Source organism: Helianthus annuus, chromosome 8 (assembly GCF_002127325.2).
Source record: "Helianthus annuus cultivar XRQ/B chromosome 8, HanXRQr2.0-SUNRISE, whole genome shotgun sequence".
NCBI lineage: Eukaryota > Viridiplantae > Streptophyta > Magnoliopsida > Asterales > Asteraceae > Helianthus > Helianthus annuus.
The window spans coordinates 101,022,847-101,043,232 of record NC_035440.2 but is presented as its reverse complement, the minus strand read 5'-3'; the positions used below and the strand labels follow the sequence as shown (position 1 = coordinate 101,043,232).

The window sequence follows — 20,386 nt, the reverse complement described above, 5'->3', positions numbered from 1 at the left end:
CTTCATTTTCAACAACGGTATCTTCTTCATCAACTTCGGAGGATCATAAACCAAACGATAACGAGCAGTATTTGTATCTGGATCAAGCGTAAACCTGATCTACTCGTATCGAGGAAACTGCAGCTTGTATAACGGATCCTTCCAACCCCTTCTTCGTTCCAACTTGATCTTCTTTGCAAACAGATCCACCATCTTGTCTTTGACTCAATTAATAACCTCCAGCTGAGCCAAAACCGCAACATCATAGTAAGGAAGTGAAAGAATGCTGAGAAGAGTCCTGAAGTACTGAAGGCCGCATTCTCGCTTCACAACCATGCAGTGAAGCTCCTTGATGAACATCCAGCTGATAATACGACCTCGAGCCTGATTCTTTTCTAGATTCATGTAGTTGACTTGATCGAACGGAGGGAGCGGAGGAGGATTCCTAGCTAGGAAATCCGCTCGCCATTCGTTCACGGTCTTCTCACGGTTTTCTTGAGCTGTAGGAGAATCTGAAGAAAGATTAGCAAATTCTGCTGTCTTTTCCGCCACATACCCATCATCAAGAGCATTAAACTCCGCATTATCTTGACCAACATAAACAGGACGTTCCGGATCCGAACCGATGAAGATTTCTTCAATCGTAGAGAAATCGGTTTCGTCCGGAACTAACGGAGTAGCATCGATCATATTCACATCAACTTCATCCAATTCCTTCAGAGCTAATACACGTTCATCAGACATCTCTGTAACGTGTTCTCCCTCTTCTAATAGTTCACCCGTGACTGGATGATACTGTTGAACAGTTGAGGATTCAGGGAGATCGGCAAACGCTTCCGGTTCAAGACTAACATGTTCAAGCCCTGCCGAAGCTTCCAAAGTTTCAGTCTGCTCAGAAGGACCAGTAGTAACTGTTGGAGGGGCAGTAGGAGCATCTTCAGACGTACCAGATCAACCTGCAGCACCGGATGCAGTTGCACCGGAACCTGAGGCAGCTGGTTGATCAGGATTTGCTGCATCATCGTCTTTGTCATCTCCACGCTTTGAGGGAATGATGCCTAACGCTTTGCACCTTTCATTCCACAGCGTACCAACTTTGTGATCAATTTTCTTGAAGTTTGCATGAACAGGCTTGAAGGCTTCTATTAAGCGATCATCACGATTTTTATAGCGTTCAGACAGCTCTTCATGCTTCTGCTTTAACACTTTTGCCTCATGCTCTAACACATCGCTCCGCCCTTTCAATATCTCAGCTTCCCTATCACGAGCCCTGTTTGCTTCTTTTAGCCTTTCAATCTCTAGAGCTTGTTATTTTATCTTAAGATTCTGAGCATCAACAATAGAGACTAGCTTGTTGTGTGCCACCACATCCTGTGTTCGCTGTACACGATACTCTTCAATCTTTCTAGTATTCCGAACGACTAAGCTACCCAATTCACTGATTTGTTCGATCAGGAAGTGAATTTTCTCAGCTTCAGACAAACTAGACAATGTTTCTGCTAGAGTAGGCCGTGAAGGCTCAGGTCCTGAGGAACCAGACTGACCAGCTGGACCGGAAGTACCTGTTGGACCAGTAATAACAAGAGGAGGCCGTACGTGTGTACCTGAGACGGGAGTTGCAGGCGGCTGTTGATCAACAGTCGCCGTGCGTGTCCCAGAAGACGTCTGAGGAGAAGAGACCAGCTCCAACATCTCTGATGAAGTCAATTGATCACTGACAGGTGGTAGCTGATGCTCTGGAGGCGTTGAATGCTGGATCGAAACAGGTATAGGAGCATCACCAGCAGTTTCCTTTGATTTCTTTGAGGCACGAATACCCTGTCTTCTTGCTTTCCTCTTTCTAATCAAACCAGGAGCAGCAGGGATATAATCCTCATCTTTGTCAGATTCTGCGGTTCTAACCGGTTTCTCTATTCGTTCAAAGCCACGAAAATTCCCGCGCTGATCATAAACCTTTTGCATCCCTGGTGGAGGAGGATTATCATCTTCAGAAGACGAATCATCATTACCAGAACCTCCTTCATCATCAGAAGACGAACTACTTTCATCTATCAACTTCCTCGGCTCGTCCACCTTTCCTTTACCTTTGTCGGTCGTATCATCGCCTGACCGACTTGCAGCACCACCATCTCCACCTGTACCACCACGAACATCAGGATCGACAAACACTCCTTGTACTTCTTCTGCAACAACATTCACATCAATTTCAGCATGTGTTGCAGCACTGGAACTTCCAGCAGACCTCTTGCTTGATGCTTTAATTCCGTGCTTAGCCCCGAGTTGTGTGTTAGCTAATGCGATTAACCTGGGCTCTTCATCATCAGAATCACTTGCATCTCGACGCCATTTGTTGTTCTGTGGTGCCTCGTAGGTCGGAACATCGAGATGACCAATAAGCTTTCTGATTGGATCCGATTCCTTATACTTAGACATCGACTTGAAGATCAGCAGTGTCCGCTCGTTCATCGGATTGACAGGTAGAACATCTGCCTCAGCCTTGGGAAGATCAGGAATCTGATCATCAATCATCATCTGCAAGAATCTTGGATATAGCCAAAACTTGGTAGATGTCCATTGGCTTGCTGACGGAAGTGGCCTGTGAGCATTCTCTTTCAGATTGTCGAATATATAACGTGATATGTTGAACGGCTTGTTCAGAATTAAAGCCGTAAACAATCCCGTCAATTCAATCGGCTACAGATCATATCCAGACCGTTTGTTGCTCAGGCAGTGAATAAGGATATGCAATAAGAACTTGTATCGAAGCGGCATGAACCCTTTGTTTATCTGATTAGCAAGAACATTATCGCTGTAACGTAGCCTCATCAATAACCCACGCTGACATTGTAAATCAATAGAAGTAGAATCTTCTGGTTGATCTCCCAATTGCAGACGCGCTCTGATGGTGTTCTCTGTGATCACCACGGGTTTCTCAGCAACTGATCCTCTAACCACTTCTTGGTTATCCACTGTTTCAGCCACAGCAGAATTCCAGAATTCCTTGATCTGGGACTGATAAGCAGTGTGCTGTGTAGTGATTGCATAGTTGATACGAGCCCGATGAAGATACTCCATTATCCCCTTGAATTCCGGACTAATTTTGCCTTCCGGTTGTAGATAAGCAGCCATGTTATGTCTAGGTTCGGACATAGATTCAACCTCAGATTTTTCCTTCTTAGTTGGTTTTGCCCGTTCCTTCTTCACTTTCGGTGCCATTTCTGTTCATCAAAACAATGACACGTAATGAGAAAACAGTCAAACACTCAACAAGGATTTCACACTTAGAAAAATTTCAATTTCTTGAAAAATTTCTAAGTGTTGATTCCTCGAAGGATGCCATATAGTCATCGAAGGATTGACACATGGCTCGAAGGATGACAGACTGATAGAAAGATGTTACTTTCCTCGAAGGATGAAATGCCTTATCGAAGGATCAGCTTTCGAAAGATCATTGATTTTGAAAGATGTTTTGGTCAATCGAAAGATCTGATCGATCGAAGGATGAATCCTTCGAAAAGCTTAACATCATTCGAGTCTCAATTCGAAAGATATTTTGCAGCCCATCCTTCGAGGTTAAGTATCATCATCCTTCGAGATCTGCATGTTTTCCGGTGACACTGTTCATCGGCGATTTTCCGGTGATCATTTTAAGTTTGATTTCCGGTGACAGTTTTAAAACATTCAAGCATCAACATTAAACCATTAAGCCACATCAATCTCAAAACCAACTCGGACACTAATCCCAACCCGGGTACTAAACACAAACACATTGTATCGATTTAGACCAAAATCCCAAACAAGGGCTCTGTTTAACCAAAACCCAAAACCCTTGACATCAAGATTCAAACCAAAACTCTGAACACAAAAGATCAGACAAAATGAAAACCATAAGATCATCAAAAATCTACCATTGACCCATTTACAACACATTCACATTTCATCCTATCATTTTAAAAGAAATTATAGAAAAAGAACACATGATCATGTTGATGTTTGAGTCGTTGTATGTTAAGAGGATTATGATTATCCTACCGTGATTGTTATAGAAAACTTGATATCTTAACTTGTTTTGATTTTGGCAGAGTTTCGGTATAATCAGAGGATTTTGTATGATGAAATTTTGAAATGTTATGTTTAAATGAAGAAGATGACCACTTTTATACTCTGACCTCGAAACTTGAACCGTCTCGAAGGATCGAAGGATCAATGACCTTTCGAAAGATGAAAGGTGCTTCAAAAGATGAGCTTTGGCTCGAAGGATCCATATCTGGATCGAAAGATACTAGATATTTGTGGATCTGGATCGAAAGATACCAGATATTTGTGGAAATCCTCGAAGGATATCTTTCGTCCTGATCCATCTTTCGAAAAGTCTAACTTTCATTGACCATCTGATCTTTCGAGGGCCATTGCTTCCTCGAAGGATCAGATTTTCACCAACACTTTGGATTTTGGGAATTTGCAATTTAAACCCTTCAAATTCTTAAAGGTTTTCAGAAGCGACCATTTTGAAAAATTGCCCGTTATGAAGTTCTGCAAAGGTCAGTTTTATGAAGTATCTCGGCTTGCCAGGTATCGGATCGAGCACCAACATCAGTTAATCAAAAATAAGATTAAATTGAAAATCTTTTTGGATTTTGATAAAATAAAAGACAACAATTTTAGTATCCTTTGAATGTTATCAAACGACATCACCGCTAATGTCGTGCTGATATGCACCAAATGACAAAACTGTTTAAAATAAGACAATAGAAGTTAAGCAGTAAATAAATATGTACAAACACAACAATATATTTTGTTTTTGCGAGTTTCTGGCGAAGAGAATCATATCAGTTCGCGGTCTTTTGTCAAAACACATTTCCTTTTAAGATTCTTTTACAGAAGCGGATAAGTATTCTACCACAATTACCGATATTGTTATCCACTTAAACTCAGCGATCAAGTGTAATCATAATACATTGAGATACATTTAAGGTATGATTTATACTTACCGACCGGTGTTCATCCACTCACGACACATTCCCGTATCAAGGTATGCACGAGAGTTCATCTTACTGGGGAGTATACCATTTATCATCCGTTTTTAACGTATATAAAATGTGAACAAGTCACTTATTTGATTTGAAAACAAGCCCTATGTGATAGAATCACTTATTGATGAGGAACTTGATTTTCATATGCATGAGGGCACAGGAGCAAGTCCGTGAACAGGTCAGTACTTTCATACAGCAGAGAGACGAACTTGACTCCCGGATAAATGTGATATTTTATCACTTATTTGTTTGGACATGTGATTGTTTATCACTTATTGAGGTCGAATGCAGTATGAGATATGTACACGTATGTATGGTATCATGGAAGAACTAGACTTTGTCTTTTATAGAAACAACCATGATACACAGATGATAAACAGCATAAACCCCGAATATCTCAGAACCTCGGCAATCTATCAAACGAAATTTCGGTACCAAGACCATATGCCAATGAGCGGTTCCCACGCGGTTTTCAGTTCGTTATGTTTATATCTCCTGCATACTTTAAAATGATCGTGAGTCTACCGGTACATCATTAGTAGAGCTACTTATCATTTTCTTTTCTTTTGATTTCTAGAAACATGTTTCGACCGACCTCTGATGTAATATCATTTTCTCTTATATTACCAAGAAACTCATTTTTGTTTTTCTATTGTTTTTTGTGTTTTTCTGAATTTTCTCCCCCTTAAATGCAGAAAGTAAATAAAATAAAGACATATTTTTGTATTTTTGCGGTTTTTCAATGTTTTTGTATTTTTCTTGAAACTTTCTCCCCCTAAAATTCAAAAATAAAATAAAGTAAAAACATATTTTTGGATTTTTGGTTTCAGAAAAATATTTATAAAAACGATTTCCCGATGTCGGTTACTCTTGCTTCACCTTTATGCCGTTTACCAAAAGTAAATAATCGAATCTTGATTTATCAAATGCTTTGGTAAAAAGGTCGGCACGTTGGTGATCGGTATGAATGTGAACCACATCGATAAGTCTCTTTTCAAAGCAATCACGTATGAAGTGATATTTAATATCGATGTGCTTCGTTTTTTAGTGCTGTACAGGATTTCTAGTGATCTGTAAAGCAGCTTCATTATCAACATAAATAGGAGTAGTTAGGAATTCAAAACCGTAGTCCCGCATCTGTTGTTGGATCCATAGAACCTGGGAGCAGCAACTAGACGCAGCAATGTATTCCGCTTCAAATGTAGACGTAGCCACACATGTCTGCTTCTTGCACTGCCAAGTGACTAGGCGATTGCCTAAGAACTGACATCCTGCTGTAGTTGATTTGCCATCTTTCTTGCAGCCGCCGAAATCAGAATCACTGTAAGCCTTGAGATCGAAGTTATCATCCTTAGGGTACCATAACCCGGTGTCAGGGTAACCCTTCAGATAACGAAAAATCCTTTTGACAGCAGCATAGTGAGAGACCTTCGGATTCGCTTGGTATCTGGCGAGAAGACACGTTGGATACATAATGTCGGGTCTTGATGCGGTGAGATACATTAAGGATCCAATCATAGCACGATAAAGTGAAGAATCCACAGCTTCCCCTTTTTCATCCGGAGTAATCCCGTGATTCTGCGGAAGAGGAGTAGAAATTGGCTTCGAATCGGACATCTGGAACCGGCTCAAGATGTCTCCGACGTACTTGGTTTGATGGATAAAAATTCCAGATTCGGACTGATTAACTTGCAAACCCAAGAAGAACGTCATTTCACCCGTCGCACTCATCTTGAATCGATCTTGCATCACCTTTTCAAATTCCTTGCATAACTTATCATCAGTAGAACCAAAGATAATGTCATCGACATACACTTGTACCAACAGAAGATCTTCACCTTTTTCTTTGATGAAGAGGGTACAATCGATCAAACCCCGTCTAAACCCGTTGTTCAGCAGGTAGGTAGACAGTGTCTCATACCAGGCTCGAGGCGCTTGATGAAGACCATATAACGCCTTGTTAAGTAGTAAAACCCTGTCAGGATGTAATGGATCTTCAAACCCCGGTGGTTGCTCGACATATACTTCCTCTTCGACTACTCCGTGAAGAAAAGCACTTTTAACATCCATCTGGTACACCTTGAATTTCTTGAAGGATGCGTAGGCTAGAAAGATTCTAATAGCCTCCAGACGTGCAACAGGTGCATACACTTCATTGTAGTCAATACCTTCTATCTGACTGAAGCCTTGAACAACTAACCTTGCTTTGTTTCGGACAACAATCCCACGGTCGTCTTTCTTGCAATTAAACACCCAACGAGTTCCGATCTTCTTGTAGTTGTCGGGCCTATCAACCAATTTCCATACGCCCAACTTCTCGAACTGCTGAAGTTCTTCTTGCATGGCTTCCACCCAGGAATCATCTTTCAATGCCTCCTTCCAAGATCTAGGCTCTTCTTGGCTAACATAGCAGGCGAAAGACCAATCATTTTGTTGTCCCGATTCTCGTATCTCAGCATACAAGCCAGCATTTTCGTTATTTCTGATTTGATTCCTTGTCCTTACACCACTGAGAGCATCACCTATAATATTCTGCTGAGGATGAATGTTATGAATTCGGGTTTCAGAAACTGGAGGAATTTCAACATTTGACCTCAAGTTATTGATATTTAAATTCCCGATATCATTCTGAAGCTGTTGAGTTGTAGAAGATGATGCATTTTCTTCTTGGACAATTGGCGCAGACACTGGATCCGTTGCTTCTGAAGTACCTTGAACCGGACGCGGTGCTTCACCATCATTTGCATCAACATACTCCTCATCTTCCGATGACAAATTGTAATCGACAGCATCATTAAACACCTCATTTGAAACGAGATTGTTGACAGAAGAAGATGCTTGTGAGTCAACAATGATTGGGCGAGCTAACTGAGAGCCAGTCGCATTCTCGCTTTCAGACAACATTTGAGCAATTGCATTGTCATCATCAAATGTCGGCAGATTGAATGAGTCGAAAAGACCATCATAATCGAACATCCATGGATCTCCAGAAGGCTTCGGTGGATTAGAATATCTTTGAACTCTTACTTCACCCCATTCTTCAATCTTCTTGGTAGTCAGGTTCCATACTCGCAGATTAGGAGTAGCATACCCAAGGAAGTAACCTTCGATAGCTTTGGCACCAAACTTCCCGTCAGGCTCAATCATGGTACATGGTGCACCAAAAGGTTTTAGATATTCCAAGTCAGAAGTCTTCTTGTGTAGGAGTTCGAAGCACGTTTTGCCATGTCTTTTCACTGTGAGAACCCTGTTTAACGTGTAGCAAGCCGAGACAACAGCTTCAGTCCAGAATCGAACTGGAAGCTGAGACTCAACCAACATGGTTCTTGCAGTCTCAATTAAGGTTCTGTTCTTTCTTTCAGCGACTCCGTTTTGTTGTGGCGTGTACCGAGAGCTGTATTCATGAAGGATTCCTTTTGCAGTGCAAAATTCATCCATAATCCTGTTTTTGAACTCGGTTCCGTTGTCGCTTCGAATTCGCCTCACCTTTAGATTATAAAGGATTTCCAACAAGGTGATCAAATTCTTAAGAATTTCTGGAGTCTCGCTCTTGTGGACCATGAAGTCAACCCATGAAAATCTTGAATAGTCATCAGTGACTACCAGGCAGAAAGCCTCCCCGTGCACACTCTTGTGTTTGACTGGGCCGAAAAGGTCCATATGCAGACGTTCGAGTGGCATGTTTACAGTGTTAACCTTCTTCAATGGATGTGATTTCTTGATCTGCTTCCCTTTCTGACATGGCACACAGACATCTTGAAGTTGAAAATTCTTCACATTGACACCTCTCACCAGATTGTTTTTGACAAGGTGATTCATTTTTCTGAGGTGAATATGACCCATCCGTCTGTGCCAAGAGATCGTCTCCTTTTCAGTGGCTTTTGAAATAAAGCAAGTAACTTGTTTGGACTTAGTTATTGCTTGGCTCATATCAAGGACATACAAATCATTAATTCTTGGTGCTGATAAAAGAATCCATTCTTCGGGAATCTTGAATCCTGGCTTCAGCACATAACAACCGGCATCATCAAAATGCACGGTGAACTTCTTGTCGCAGATCTGAGAAACACTCAGGAGATTGTGATCCAATTGTTGCACATAATTGATTTTGTCGAAACTCACAACTCCATTTGAGATCATTCCCTCGCCGGTGATATACCCTCCTTTGTCTCCAGCAAACGCAACATATCCTCCTCTTATACTTCGCACATCGAAAAGAAGACGATAGTCGCCCGTCATGTGCCTGGAAGCCCCACTATCAACAATCCAATGACTATTAATAGTTCCTCCTGGAGCCGCCTGCACATGCAACTAACTTATCAGTTTGAGAGGGGGACCCAAGCCTTTGTGGACTTGGGTCGTCCTTGATCATCAAGGAAGGTGATTTCAATCACTTGATGATTATGAAAAAGAACCTGTGGTGCTCCCCCTGATTGAATTACCTGCTTTTGCTTCCAAGCTGTTTGTCGTTTACCAGTATTTGAATTTATTGTTTTAGCATTTACTGGTTTTACAGTTTCAGGTTTTGCTTGTACAGGTTTTTCTTCTTTGACCTCTGATTTTAAGGCCTTTTCAATTACCTTTTGATTCTTTTGCTTTAACTTCTTTTCCCTTTCTTTCAAGATACGTGGGTCTTGTTTCGGGGAAACTGGTCGTTTTTGGTAATTGATTTCTTGGGGAGCACTCGTTTTTGACTTCAGCTTTTGCAGGTATGGGCAATATCTTACAATATGCCCAACTGTGCCACATTCAAAGCACGTTCTCCGCTCTACAAACCTCAGAGAAACATGTTGATGACCAGACGAAGAACCAGACAATGAACTTTGTGATCTAGACGTACTCGGACCTAAATCACATCCGTTGGTGTGTTGGGTGTAATTATTCTGATCATTTCGTTTTAAAATTCTAACTTGTTTTACAAAATCAACGTTAGATTTATCCTGAAATGTTTCAAGTTTGTCTGAACCAGTGGATCCAACAAAGTTCATTTTTGGTTCTTGTTTCTTAACAGGAGCTCTTTTGTTTTGCACCTTTTGTGGTTGAATCTTAGGTTGCTCAACCCTTGATTGTTGAATTTTAGGTTGTGCAGCCTTAGGTTGAGTAGCCTTAGACTGTTCAACTTTAGGTTGTTGAACCTTTGGTTGTTCAGTCTTAGGCTGCTGAACTTTAGGTGCTTGAACATTCTTGTTCTGAGCCTTCTTTCCCTGTACCTTACCCTTTCCGGAGTTGACTTGTTGTTTTCGCTCAATTGGTAATTTTTGGTTTCCGTATTGTTTTCTAATTAGTTCACACGGAATTGGATCACATTGAGTGACGGTAACTTTGCCACTTTTGTTCCCCAAAAACTTATCAGTGCATCCTTCAAAAATTTGCTCAATTAAATCTTGATTTACATTTTTAATTGGAAAATCTTTGTTAGAGTAGATTTTGCTATCTCCTTTGAGCGTGTACAACAAGTTATTCCCTTCAGGGCTAACTACAAGGGACTCCATTGCTTTTGACATTTCAGTCTTACTCGGTTTCACTGGTGGATCACACAGAATGTGATTCTCGATAGGAATATCTGTTGTAACCGAGTTAGACTGTTGTTTCACAATTTCTTCAGATTCATCGTCCGAAGAATCAGCATCCTCAATAATGGGAGGACTCTGTTCCTTAACACACGATGAATCTGTCACATTCTCAGATTCTGATTGACCCGAGGATGATGTACCAGTTGTGAACCCGAGGCCTGCTGCAAAGTCATCTAGACCGAGTGGCACAGTAGGTTCAAAACGAGGCATATCCTCGTCATCAGGCAATGTGGAGTAATTGTGATTCATTGGGGGAGGACATGATTTGAATCCAATACATTTTGCATCCCCCTTTTTCCTTTGAACATCAATGATGTGATCCAATACATAGCGGGAATTGGAATAGCTTTCCAATTTCTGCTTAATTGTCTCACATTCACATCGAGCTGTTGCTAACTCTACCATTTGCTTTTCAATTGTGTCAATAAGATTATTGTTAGCATGTTGTTTTCGCAAAACAGCCTTTTGTAATTCTGAAACATCATGTCTTAATGACGCAATTGTTGCTTTAAATTCTTTTTCATTTCTGGTTAAAAACAAGTTAGCTTCGGTTGCTTTAGAAAGATCTACAATCAATTCTTGATTGTGTTTGTGTGTGATTTCAAACTAACTTTCCTTTTCTGCATATTTTAAACACTTTGCACATTCAATAGGAACAGAAATAGAGTCAGAATTAGTATCACATACCTGAGAAGTTTGACCTTCTACGTGAGCCATAAAGGCTGTATGAAAAGAAAAAGATCCATCTTCAGAGAAAAATTGAGCAAGCTTCTCGGAAGTTCCAGCAGATTTCTAGCAGAGAATAGATCTCCTCTTGCATAATGCTTCAGCTTCAGCCAAAAGCTCATCAACTTCCAAATCTAAAGCATCACTTGATAAATCACCAGCATCAAGTGATTCCCCATCCATGCTCCCACTATAACCCGAACTATCTTCATCTTCTGAAGATTCACCAGCAGACACGGGTTCCACTACCTTCTCAATCACTTTAGCATAACATGCTGTTCCACCATTTCCTCCTTCTCCGAGCTGAAGGTTCCAGTTGCAGATTTCATCAGCTTGAACAACCAATCCTCTGTGGGGATTAGTGTTTGTGGATCCAGATGCATTTCCTCCAACAGGAACTATTGATCTGACAGAATTGTTGTTCTGTTGCTGTTGTGGCTGTCCTTGATTCCTGAAGGGATTCTGATTTCCTTGCTTAGGTGGCTTCTGACACTCCCGCTTGAAGTGACCCTTTTCACCACAATTAAAGCAAGTGTCAGCATTCTTATCAAAACCATACTTGGTGTTGTTGTTGCTTTCCAAGTTGGTTCTCCCCGTCCTTTCCATAAACTCCTTTGATCTTCGAATTGCACTAGCAAGAGCCCATTTGATATCCATCATTTCAAACTCTTCTTTATCCACTTGCTGATAATCTTCATTGGTTAGATTGATATTCCCAATCTGACCTGCGACTAATCCACAATAAGCACTAACCAAGGTATTCAACATCTCCATATGCTCCTTGGCTATTTCAACATTGACTTTTGAAAAGTTGGAAGTGTCTAATCTGACTGTGTTCGGATTGGAAGTGGCTTGAAAGTTTGAAGAGCTTCCATAAAACCCTTGCTGTTGCGGTTGTTGCTGCTGAGCTCTGCTTGGGTCTAAGAAAGGCGGTGGTGTGAATTGCTGAGCTGTCGGTTGTACATACTGTTGTTGAGAAGAAGAATCTGGTCTTGAATACATCATCGTGTATGCTGAAGGATCAAACTGATTTGTTGTGGAAGGTCCGGTGTTTGAGATGAAAGCTGTTTGAAGCTTCGCGTGTTGAGAGGCTGGTTTTTCTCCACTGATACCTCCTGCAATCCCATAATACATCTCTGGATTTTGAGGAGTTAGTGTTCTTTTTGCTTTAAGCTTTTCTTCTACATCCTTGTTCTCCAATCTTTGAATTAACTCATAAACGGTGATTGTATCTAGAACACCATTTTCTTTGAGAATTTCAAGAAAACTGCTCCACTTTGATGGTAAGCTATCAGCAAATCTCTTCACCATTTCTTGTGGAGTGGCAGTGACTCTAAAAGCAAACATCTCGCTCAACAAGTGATGGAACCTTGTAGATAACTCTGCCAAAGTCTCATTCTCCATACACGTGAATCCTTCAAACTCTTTCTTCAGTAATTCTTGCTTGATCTTTCTAGATTGAGCATTTCCTTCACATCGTAACGTGAGCATATCCCACAAGCTTTTAGTAGTCGTACAGTAAACAAACTGGTGATAAATGTCTCTGTGAAGAGCTTGTGTGAGAATCATGAATGCTTTCTTTTCTAACTCAAATTTCTTCTTATCATCATCAGACATAGTGCTGTAAGTTTCTGGATTAGATCCTGCAACTTCCAAATCATTTTCAAATGGGGTGAAGAAGCACATCCATAGATCTTGACCTTGCCCCTGAGCATAAGTTCTCAGCCTTTCTTTCCACCATCCCCAATCATTGATGTGATTTAGCTTTGGTGGTTTTGTGCTTGTACCAGTTTCATTGTCGTTTTGCATCATTGCTTGAATGCTGCTGCTTTGATTTGTGACCAATGCCCATTGATTTGCAGATATCATTGCAGCTTGAGGTGGAGCAATAGCCTGCATCCATGCAGTTTTGTTGAAATCTGACGCAGATTGCGTAGCTGATGATTGCGTATCTGATGATTGCGGAGTCAAAGTTGTTTGAGTCCATGCAGTTGGATCCCACTGACCGTTTGTTCCCATTTTATAAAAATTAATATATTAAGTGAAAATTAATTTAAAATTTGAAAAACAAGTTTTTCCTTTTTGAAAATTAATGTTCACAAACTATGTTAATATGTTGAAATGAAACAAACAGCCGAAAGATCCTGGATCGAAAGACCTGAAAAACACAACTTGTTAAATTTAAACAGACAAGGATCGAAAGATAATACTTGTTCGAAGGATCAACAGTGATCGAAAGATCACTGTTGAATTTCGAACAATGACTTCGAAAGATTCTCCAAGACGAAGGATCCTTATCTTTCGAATAATAACTGTAGCTCGAACAATATATCCTTCGGAAAGATTCCTTGGCTCGAAAGATAAATCACAGACTTCGAAGGATGTTCGAAGGATCAATATCTGTCGAACCTCCTTTGATCGAAAGATGATCTTTCGACTTCGAAGGATATCTTTCGATGTGAACTGACACAGCTGACACAAAGGTGACAGGTTGGTGAAAAGGTGATTGGTTGGTAGACAACTTTCGGCAGAAAGGTATGTTCAGACCTTACCTTTTCACCAACTCAGATTTGACTAATAAAATATTGCCTAAAATAGAAGGTTCTTATCCAGAAACCGGTCACCGGAGTAAGCCGGAATTTTGGCCGGAAATTACCAAACCTTTTAAAACAAGATTTTAAGTTACCCAAACCTTCCTTTAACACACCCGGTTAGTTTAGAACACGTTTTTACGTCAAGAAATCCAAGAAAAACACTAAAAACGGGTGCTAAACCAAGTGAGTTTTGTCCAAACACTCCAAAGTCTTGTATAAACTCGGTTTTTAACAAGGAAAAGAGCCACGGCTCTGATACCACTTGTAGGTCCCCCGGAGGTCGAGGTTAAACCTTATCCTTGTTATGTTTAACACACTAGCAAGTGCGGAATCCAAGCTAGAATGCAAACCGGTAGTTTATATGAGAACACAAGCTACAAAGAGAAAGGTAGACACACAAGATATCAAAGTTTTCTCTTGTATTTCAGTGGACACGGTTACAGCCCTTGACCAAACTGAAAATACGCCCTCTACAAGACTAAGTTCACTCACACCATGAAGTGAACAAATTACATGACTATATATACCCATAACAGTTAGTCTGGTCGAAGGATCAGAAAGACTGACCGAAAGATCATCTATCGACCAGATACCTACCGAAGGATCCACATATACCTCGAAGGATGGTATATCCTTCGAGGTCCATCTGCATCCATCGAAGGTTATCTTTCGGCCTCATCGAAGGATATAAACAATCCTTCGATGACATCCTTCGACACAACAAACTTACAATCCATGTGTTAACTGTTTGGCCAAGTCAAACCAGGAGGATGGTTGACTTGGTCAAACTTACATTGAAACACATACACAAACCAACAAAAGACGTAAACAAGACTAACAAAAGACATCGTTTTATAACATTACAAAATACAGACAAAGCACAAGTGCACCAACACTTTATACCGTTACGTCAAGAAAACCATAAAAATGAATACGCTACCGGTACCGATACCGATGTTCAAACGATATCGGTCAAATTCCTTACGGTAAAGTTTAAGTATATTTGACTCGTTCGAATAAAGTTATAAATGAAAAACAAAATACACTCAAAGGTATAATGATAAAAAAGAAATGAAACTAATTTTAATAATAATATAATTAAAAAACTAATAGTTAAAAAAAACTAATAAAAAGATATTTGTAAAAGTAAAAATACATTTATAGTAATAACAATCTACTATTCAACTACTTTGAAAATGAAAATGTTAGATATAGTAATAATTATAGAGTAGAAGTCCAGCTCTAAAGATATTTGCAGTTTGCACTGCCCAGAAAAACTGATTTTTCAAGCATCTAAAATGAATAAATTACAAACAAAACTATGAAATGAGAATACACATGATGAGGAAATAAGATGAAAATTACTACAATTTTGCTAATAGTTATATAAGAGTTAAAATTCAACTAACACAAAATAGAGTGCTTGCTAAACTAAGCAACCAAAACAAGTATTAGCACCCCCTCCAACAAAAGCACAAAAGTATGAGGTTAGCATCAAGTAGACTGAACATTCATATAATCATATGTATGTACTAGTTTAGTTTTCGGGCTTCAAAGTTGATCGTTTCAAGTTTGTCGACGTCTCAACATGATTTCCCTCCGAAGTTCCTCGAAATATAGCCGTTGCATTTCCGGCATGACACTCACATCCATCATCATAATTCGCTGATCCGCTTCTCTCTTTTCAATCTCCGTTTTCTCTGCCTCGATCCTCAATCTTTCGTCTTCTTGACGAATTCTCTCGGCCTCGAGCCTCAACCTTTCATCTTCTTGACGGATTTTCTCGGCCTCTAACCTCAACCTTTCTTCTTCAAGACGTAACTTTTTTTCTTCTTTCTCCTTGTCATACTCCATCTTCTCGGCTTTATAGCGATAGATTTTATCCTCTTGAGCGCGTGACTCCTCTAAAAGCGTATATTTCATCTTTTTGAGTCGGATAATTTCCTCTGCTTGCGTGTCGTGCACCTTTCGTTTTCCTTCTTCGGATTTTCTGCTCGTGGGTCGGTCCAATTCGATAACGTCGTTCTCGATCACATTACCCGTTTCGAGATCGAAAACTGAATCATCTATTGGGCCCGAACATTGTATCGGGGTTGGGTTTAGTGTCGGAGTTGGGGATTGGAACATCATTTTCCTTTGCTTTACATCGCGCGAAATCCACTTCGGTTGGTCTTTTAATAATCGCCAACAATGCCGAAACTGGAACCGGCATTTTTCTTGTGATTCGTACATAATATTCGCCTTATCAATCTTGCATTTAAATAAACAGAATACATGTTATAAAAGTGATGGAAAAAAATAAAGAGTAAAATGCCATTTTCGTCACTGAGGTTCGGCCAGTTTTGCGACTTTCGTCCAAAGATTTGTTTTTCCGCAACTGAATCCAAAAGGTTTGAAATCTCGCCATTTTCATCGAGCTCATTAATTCCATCCATTTTTGTCCATTAAGTCAGGGGTATTTCTGTCTTTTTGTTAACTTAAAAGGCAATTCGGTCTAACGGATTCGGTCAGGGTTATTGTAAATGCTTGTACATAAAGTGAAAAAGACCGAATTGACCTTTAATTTAACAAAAAAGACGAAAATACCTCTGACTTAGCAAGCCAGATGAAAATGGCAAGATTTCAAACCTTTTGGATCCAGATGCGGATAAACAAATATTTGGACGAAAGTCGCAAAACTGGCCAAATCTCAGGGACGAAAAAGGCATTTTACTCAAAAATAAATTACGGTTAAAACAAGAGTGTGAAGTTTCTACCTTATCTTGTGTAGTCATGCCACTTTTATTCAATCCTTCAACTTGAGCTAGTGTCGAACAAAATGCATTCGTGGCCTTTTGAATACACGACCATCGATTTGTTAAGGACTTGATTGACCGTTCGGTTGCAGTTTCTTTATGTTGTTGAAAGTACTCGTAGATTTTTTCCCAAAGTTGAGTGTGTTTCTGATCCGTTCCTTGAATGGCGTCAATATCGCAACTTAGCCATGCAGAGACAAGTAACTTGTCTTCTTCGGGGCTGAAGTTCACACCCCTCGTTGATTTCTTAACGCTTGTTGGATTGTTGGTGAGCAAGGGTGGAGAACCATCAAGGTTTTGGTCTTGTGAATGCATATCTTTTATATTACAACCAAACATTAGAATAAATAAATATATAACCATGTGTGATCAACTAATCAACATAGCATACATGCGGTTTCAAGCAGAACAAATTGTTTTCCAATGTTGAAACTTTTTATGTCTGGAATTAAAGTAAAGCTTGGTGAAGTACCATCCTCATGACCAACAAACACAAATAGATCATCATCATCATCATCAAAGTTATGCAAATGTTCTATAAAACGTTAAGCGTTTTCGGTCATCAAGCAAGCACTATCCCTTTCTAGGCTGGCAATCGTTGGGCGCTAGTCGGGCGGTGGGGTACCGACTAACGATTAATCGGGATTAATCGGATTGAGATTTTTATATGTAATTTTTAATTACATATATACACACACACTTTTATATGTAGTTTTTTAAAGTAGACATGTTTTAACCCCTCATTGACCATTTTTTTAAAGTACTTGGAAGGAATTTATAAGGTTTGGTCGAAATTTGGCCGGCGTTTGGCCAGAATACGACCGCCATCGACCGCCTAGCGATAAATCGGCCGTTAATCGGTGAACCTCTGATTAGTGATTAATCGGCGACTAATTGGAGACTAGTCGGGATTTTTATAATCAAAGGCTGGTACACTGAGTACCTATGGGGTAATATCATAGTTCTCAATAGTGGCTACGTAGTGATGTGCCCATATGGCGCTATAGTGTTTGTACTTTATAGCGACAAATAGCGACCTTTTCTGTAGTTTTTTTATTTTTTATTTTGATAAATATAAATAGTGTTGCCCCATTAGGGCTTATTTGTCTCACGATTTAAAAAAAAAAGTGTATTTAGATTAAATATACATGTATAAAGAGCGTATTTTGATAAAATATAAACGTAAAATATTTCTTAAAGTTTCTACTACTTTATCACTAACACATGAAACAGCGAGTGTTATTTCGTCGCTATCTCTACGTAGCATACAGGTAGCTTGTCGCTATCGTCCGCTGGGCGCTATTGACAGCTATGGGTAAAATGTATCATATACTAAATTCAACTGCTTATCAAACAAATATAACCACACATAATCATAACTGTTCATCTACTTTCAAAAAACATCAACAGCTCACTACATTCAAGAACAATTGTGCAACTGTGCAAGCACACGTTATCAACTGACACATAAAATCAATGAAATCTTAAGGGAAAAAATCTTTCTTCTGGGGTCCAAATGTTATGTTAACTTCCAAGGAGAAAAACCTATATGGGTTTAACAGATTTAGGTTAAGAGCTTCTTTCAGACATTTTCACAAACACCTTGTGGGCATCAAATTCTAAAGCGATCACAAACAAGATTTAACATCTTTTCAACCCTATAAATAAAGATTCATACTTTACATTCAACTCACTTTCAAGAATAAAGATTTACATGTTTTTTGAGATTTTTACAAAAGGGGTATGATAATTTGCATACTGAAAAAATAAAAGTAGCTTGATTTACCTTCTTGATCGTGGTTCTTGATCTTCAGGGTTTAGATTATGGAGGGAGAATAGGAATTTTGTGAGGAGGGAGATGAGAAGAATACCAATTTCGAATACCAATTTGGGGATAGAGAATGGAGATGGGGATTTATTTACCCTAAATTTTGAGAAGATGAATGGTTTCGATGGAGACTCAAATGGGGATGCCCTAATTGAATTTGAGTAAACTTCATTTTTGTTCCATGAGGTTTGATACTTTTAACGTTTTTACTCAATGGTTTAAAAAGTATCATTTTCTATCTGCTCCTAGCAGTGACTCCATCTAAAATGTATGTTAATTAAAAAGGTATTTTGTTAATTTTATGTAGGGGTGGCAAAAGTGATGGGTTGTACAGGTTTTGGTCATGCGTTAGGATGGATATAGATTATGATGGGTTTGAGTTAGAATGGATTTTTTTTAATAAAAAGTTTAGGATGGGTATGAGTTAGGATGAATTTTTTTATTTTTTTAATTGTTTTGATATTATAATTTTAATTTTTTTCTGATTTTTTCTTTTTTTTATTTTTTACACATTTTCTTATTTTTAACATTTTTTAAAAATTTTTATTTTTAATTTTTTTATATTTTTTGGGATTTTTAATTTTTTATATTTTTTTTATTTTTATGATTTTTTTATAATTTTTTAGTTTTCTAGTTTTTTTTGTGAAGTCAACGTCTACGAACACTCGAATAGGACGAAGAATCTGACTGTGATGCTCTTTTAGAGTTACCCATTTACCCAACGTAATACCCATCCTGACCCACAAATTATTTTAAATAGATATTTTTCAATCCATCCTTAATTATTTCCCACAAATTATTTTAAATAGATATTTTTCAATCCATCCTTAATTATTTCCCTACCGACCCATCTTAATTTTTTAAATGACCAAAAATAACCCAAAATACTCAAATAGGTTTTTATTGCCATGGCTAAGTTTATGTATCAGACTTTAATTGTTTATTATTAAAAATGATCTTTTGCTTCCTGTGGTTGCTACTTTTACTCTTTACTAGACACCATCACACCACCACCATATCCCCTTTTACCTTCCAAGTCACCGGAACCACACAAATAACATGGCAGTAGTCTGCGGGAAAACCTAGATTCGACATGTGGCTTTCTCTTGTGTGACCTCCCTTTTTGCTCAGATCGACCGCCACAAATAAGTTTTTCCAAAGTTGATCTGAGTTATGGGCCTCTCAATGACATCACCTGACAAGTCTGGTGCCGAGGCTAGGGTTGCTCACCGGTGTGGGGTGGGGTGGGGTGGCAGTGATGCTGGTGCTCGCTGGCGGGGGTGGAGTGAGGGTATGGCTGATGGTGGTTATGTTGGCCGATGGTAAAATGGTGGTAGGTGATAGAGAAAAGAGAGGAAGGCCATATACAGGGATAGAATAGAGAGGAGAGCGTGTTTGTATGTTACATATACACACACATATACATGTAAAATTACCAAAATAACTTTACTTTTAACTTAAAACTACCAAAATACCCTTTCAGGTTAACAAGAATTTTGGATGGAGTTATTGATAAGGAGTTGATTGTGAAAGATTAACCAATCACAAGGAGTAAAAACGCCATTCTGAAAAGATTGAGGCAAGTGGTTAAACGACCAAACCACATGAGTAAAAACGAAGTTCATACTCATGAGCAAGACTCAGGTATTATGTTTTGAAAATTTAATAACAATCTATATAATAACAAAATTTAGCTTATATTTTAAAAATCATGAAAATAACAGATAAGTTATAATCTTAAAAGATGACAATTCAGTTTTTAGTAGAGCATGAACTTTATTTAAGATTTTAAAAGTTGTATATTGTATACTATTGTAGGGTAAGGATAGTGTAAAAAGGGCCTAAAGTGTGAGAAGTG

At 39.1% G+C, this 20,386-nt stretch overlaps 1 protein-coding gene across 1 annotated transcript; it reads right to left on the bottom strand.

Moving 5' to 3' along the window:
• Positions 1–15,247: 15,247 nt before the first annotated feature.
• LOC110873512 (golgin subfamily A member 6-like protein 22) lies at positions 15,248–18,864 on the bottom strand. The gene is made up of 3 exons (XM_022122449.1): positions 18,487–18,864; positions 16,662–17,017; positions 15,248–16,155 (listed from the first exon to the last, which is right to left on the bottom strand). The coding sequence occupies exons 2-3, from the start codon at positions 17,013–17,015 to the stop codon at positions 15,472–15,474; spliced, it is 1,038 nt and encodes a 345-aa protein (XP_021978141.1). The 5' UTR covers positions 17,016–17,017; positions 18,487–18,864; the 3' UTR covers positions 15,248–15,471.
• Positions 18,865–20,386: the final 1,522 nt, after the last annotated feature.

Coding starts and splice junctions, on each gene's coding strand:
- LOC110873512 (XM_022122449.1), bottom strand. CDS start 17,015: ATGCATTCACAAGACCAAAACCTTGATGGTTCTCCACCCTTGCTCACC. Junction 16,156..16,661: donor GCATGACTACACAAGATAAG/GTAGAAACTTCA, acceptor TTTAAATGCAAG/ATTGATAAGGCGAATATTAT.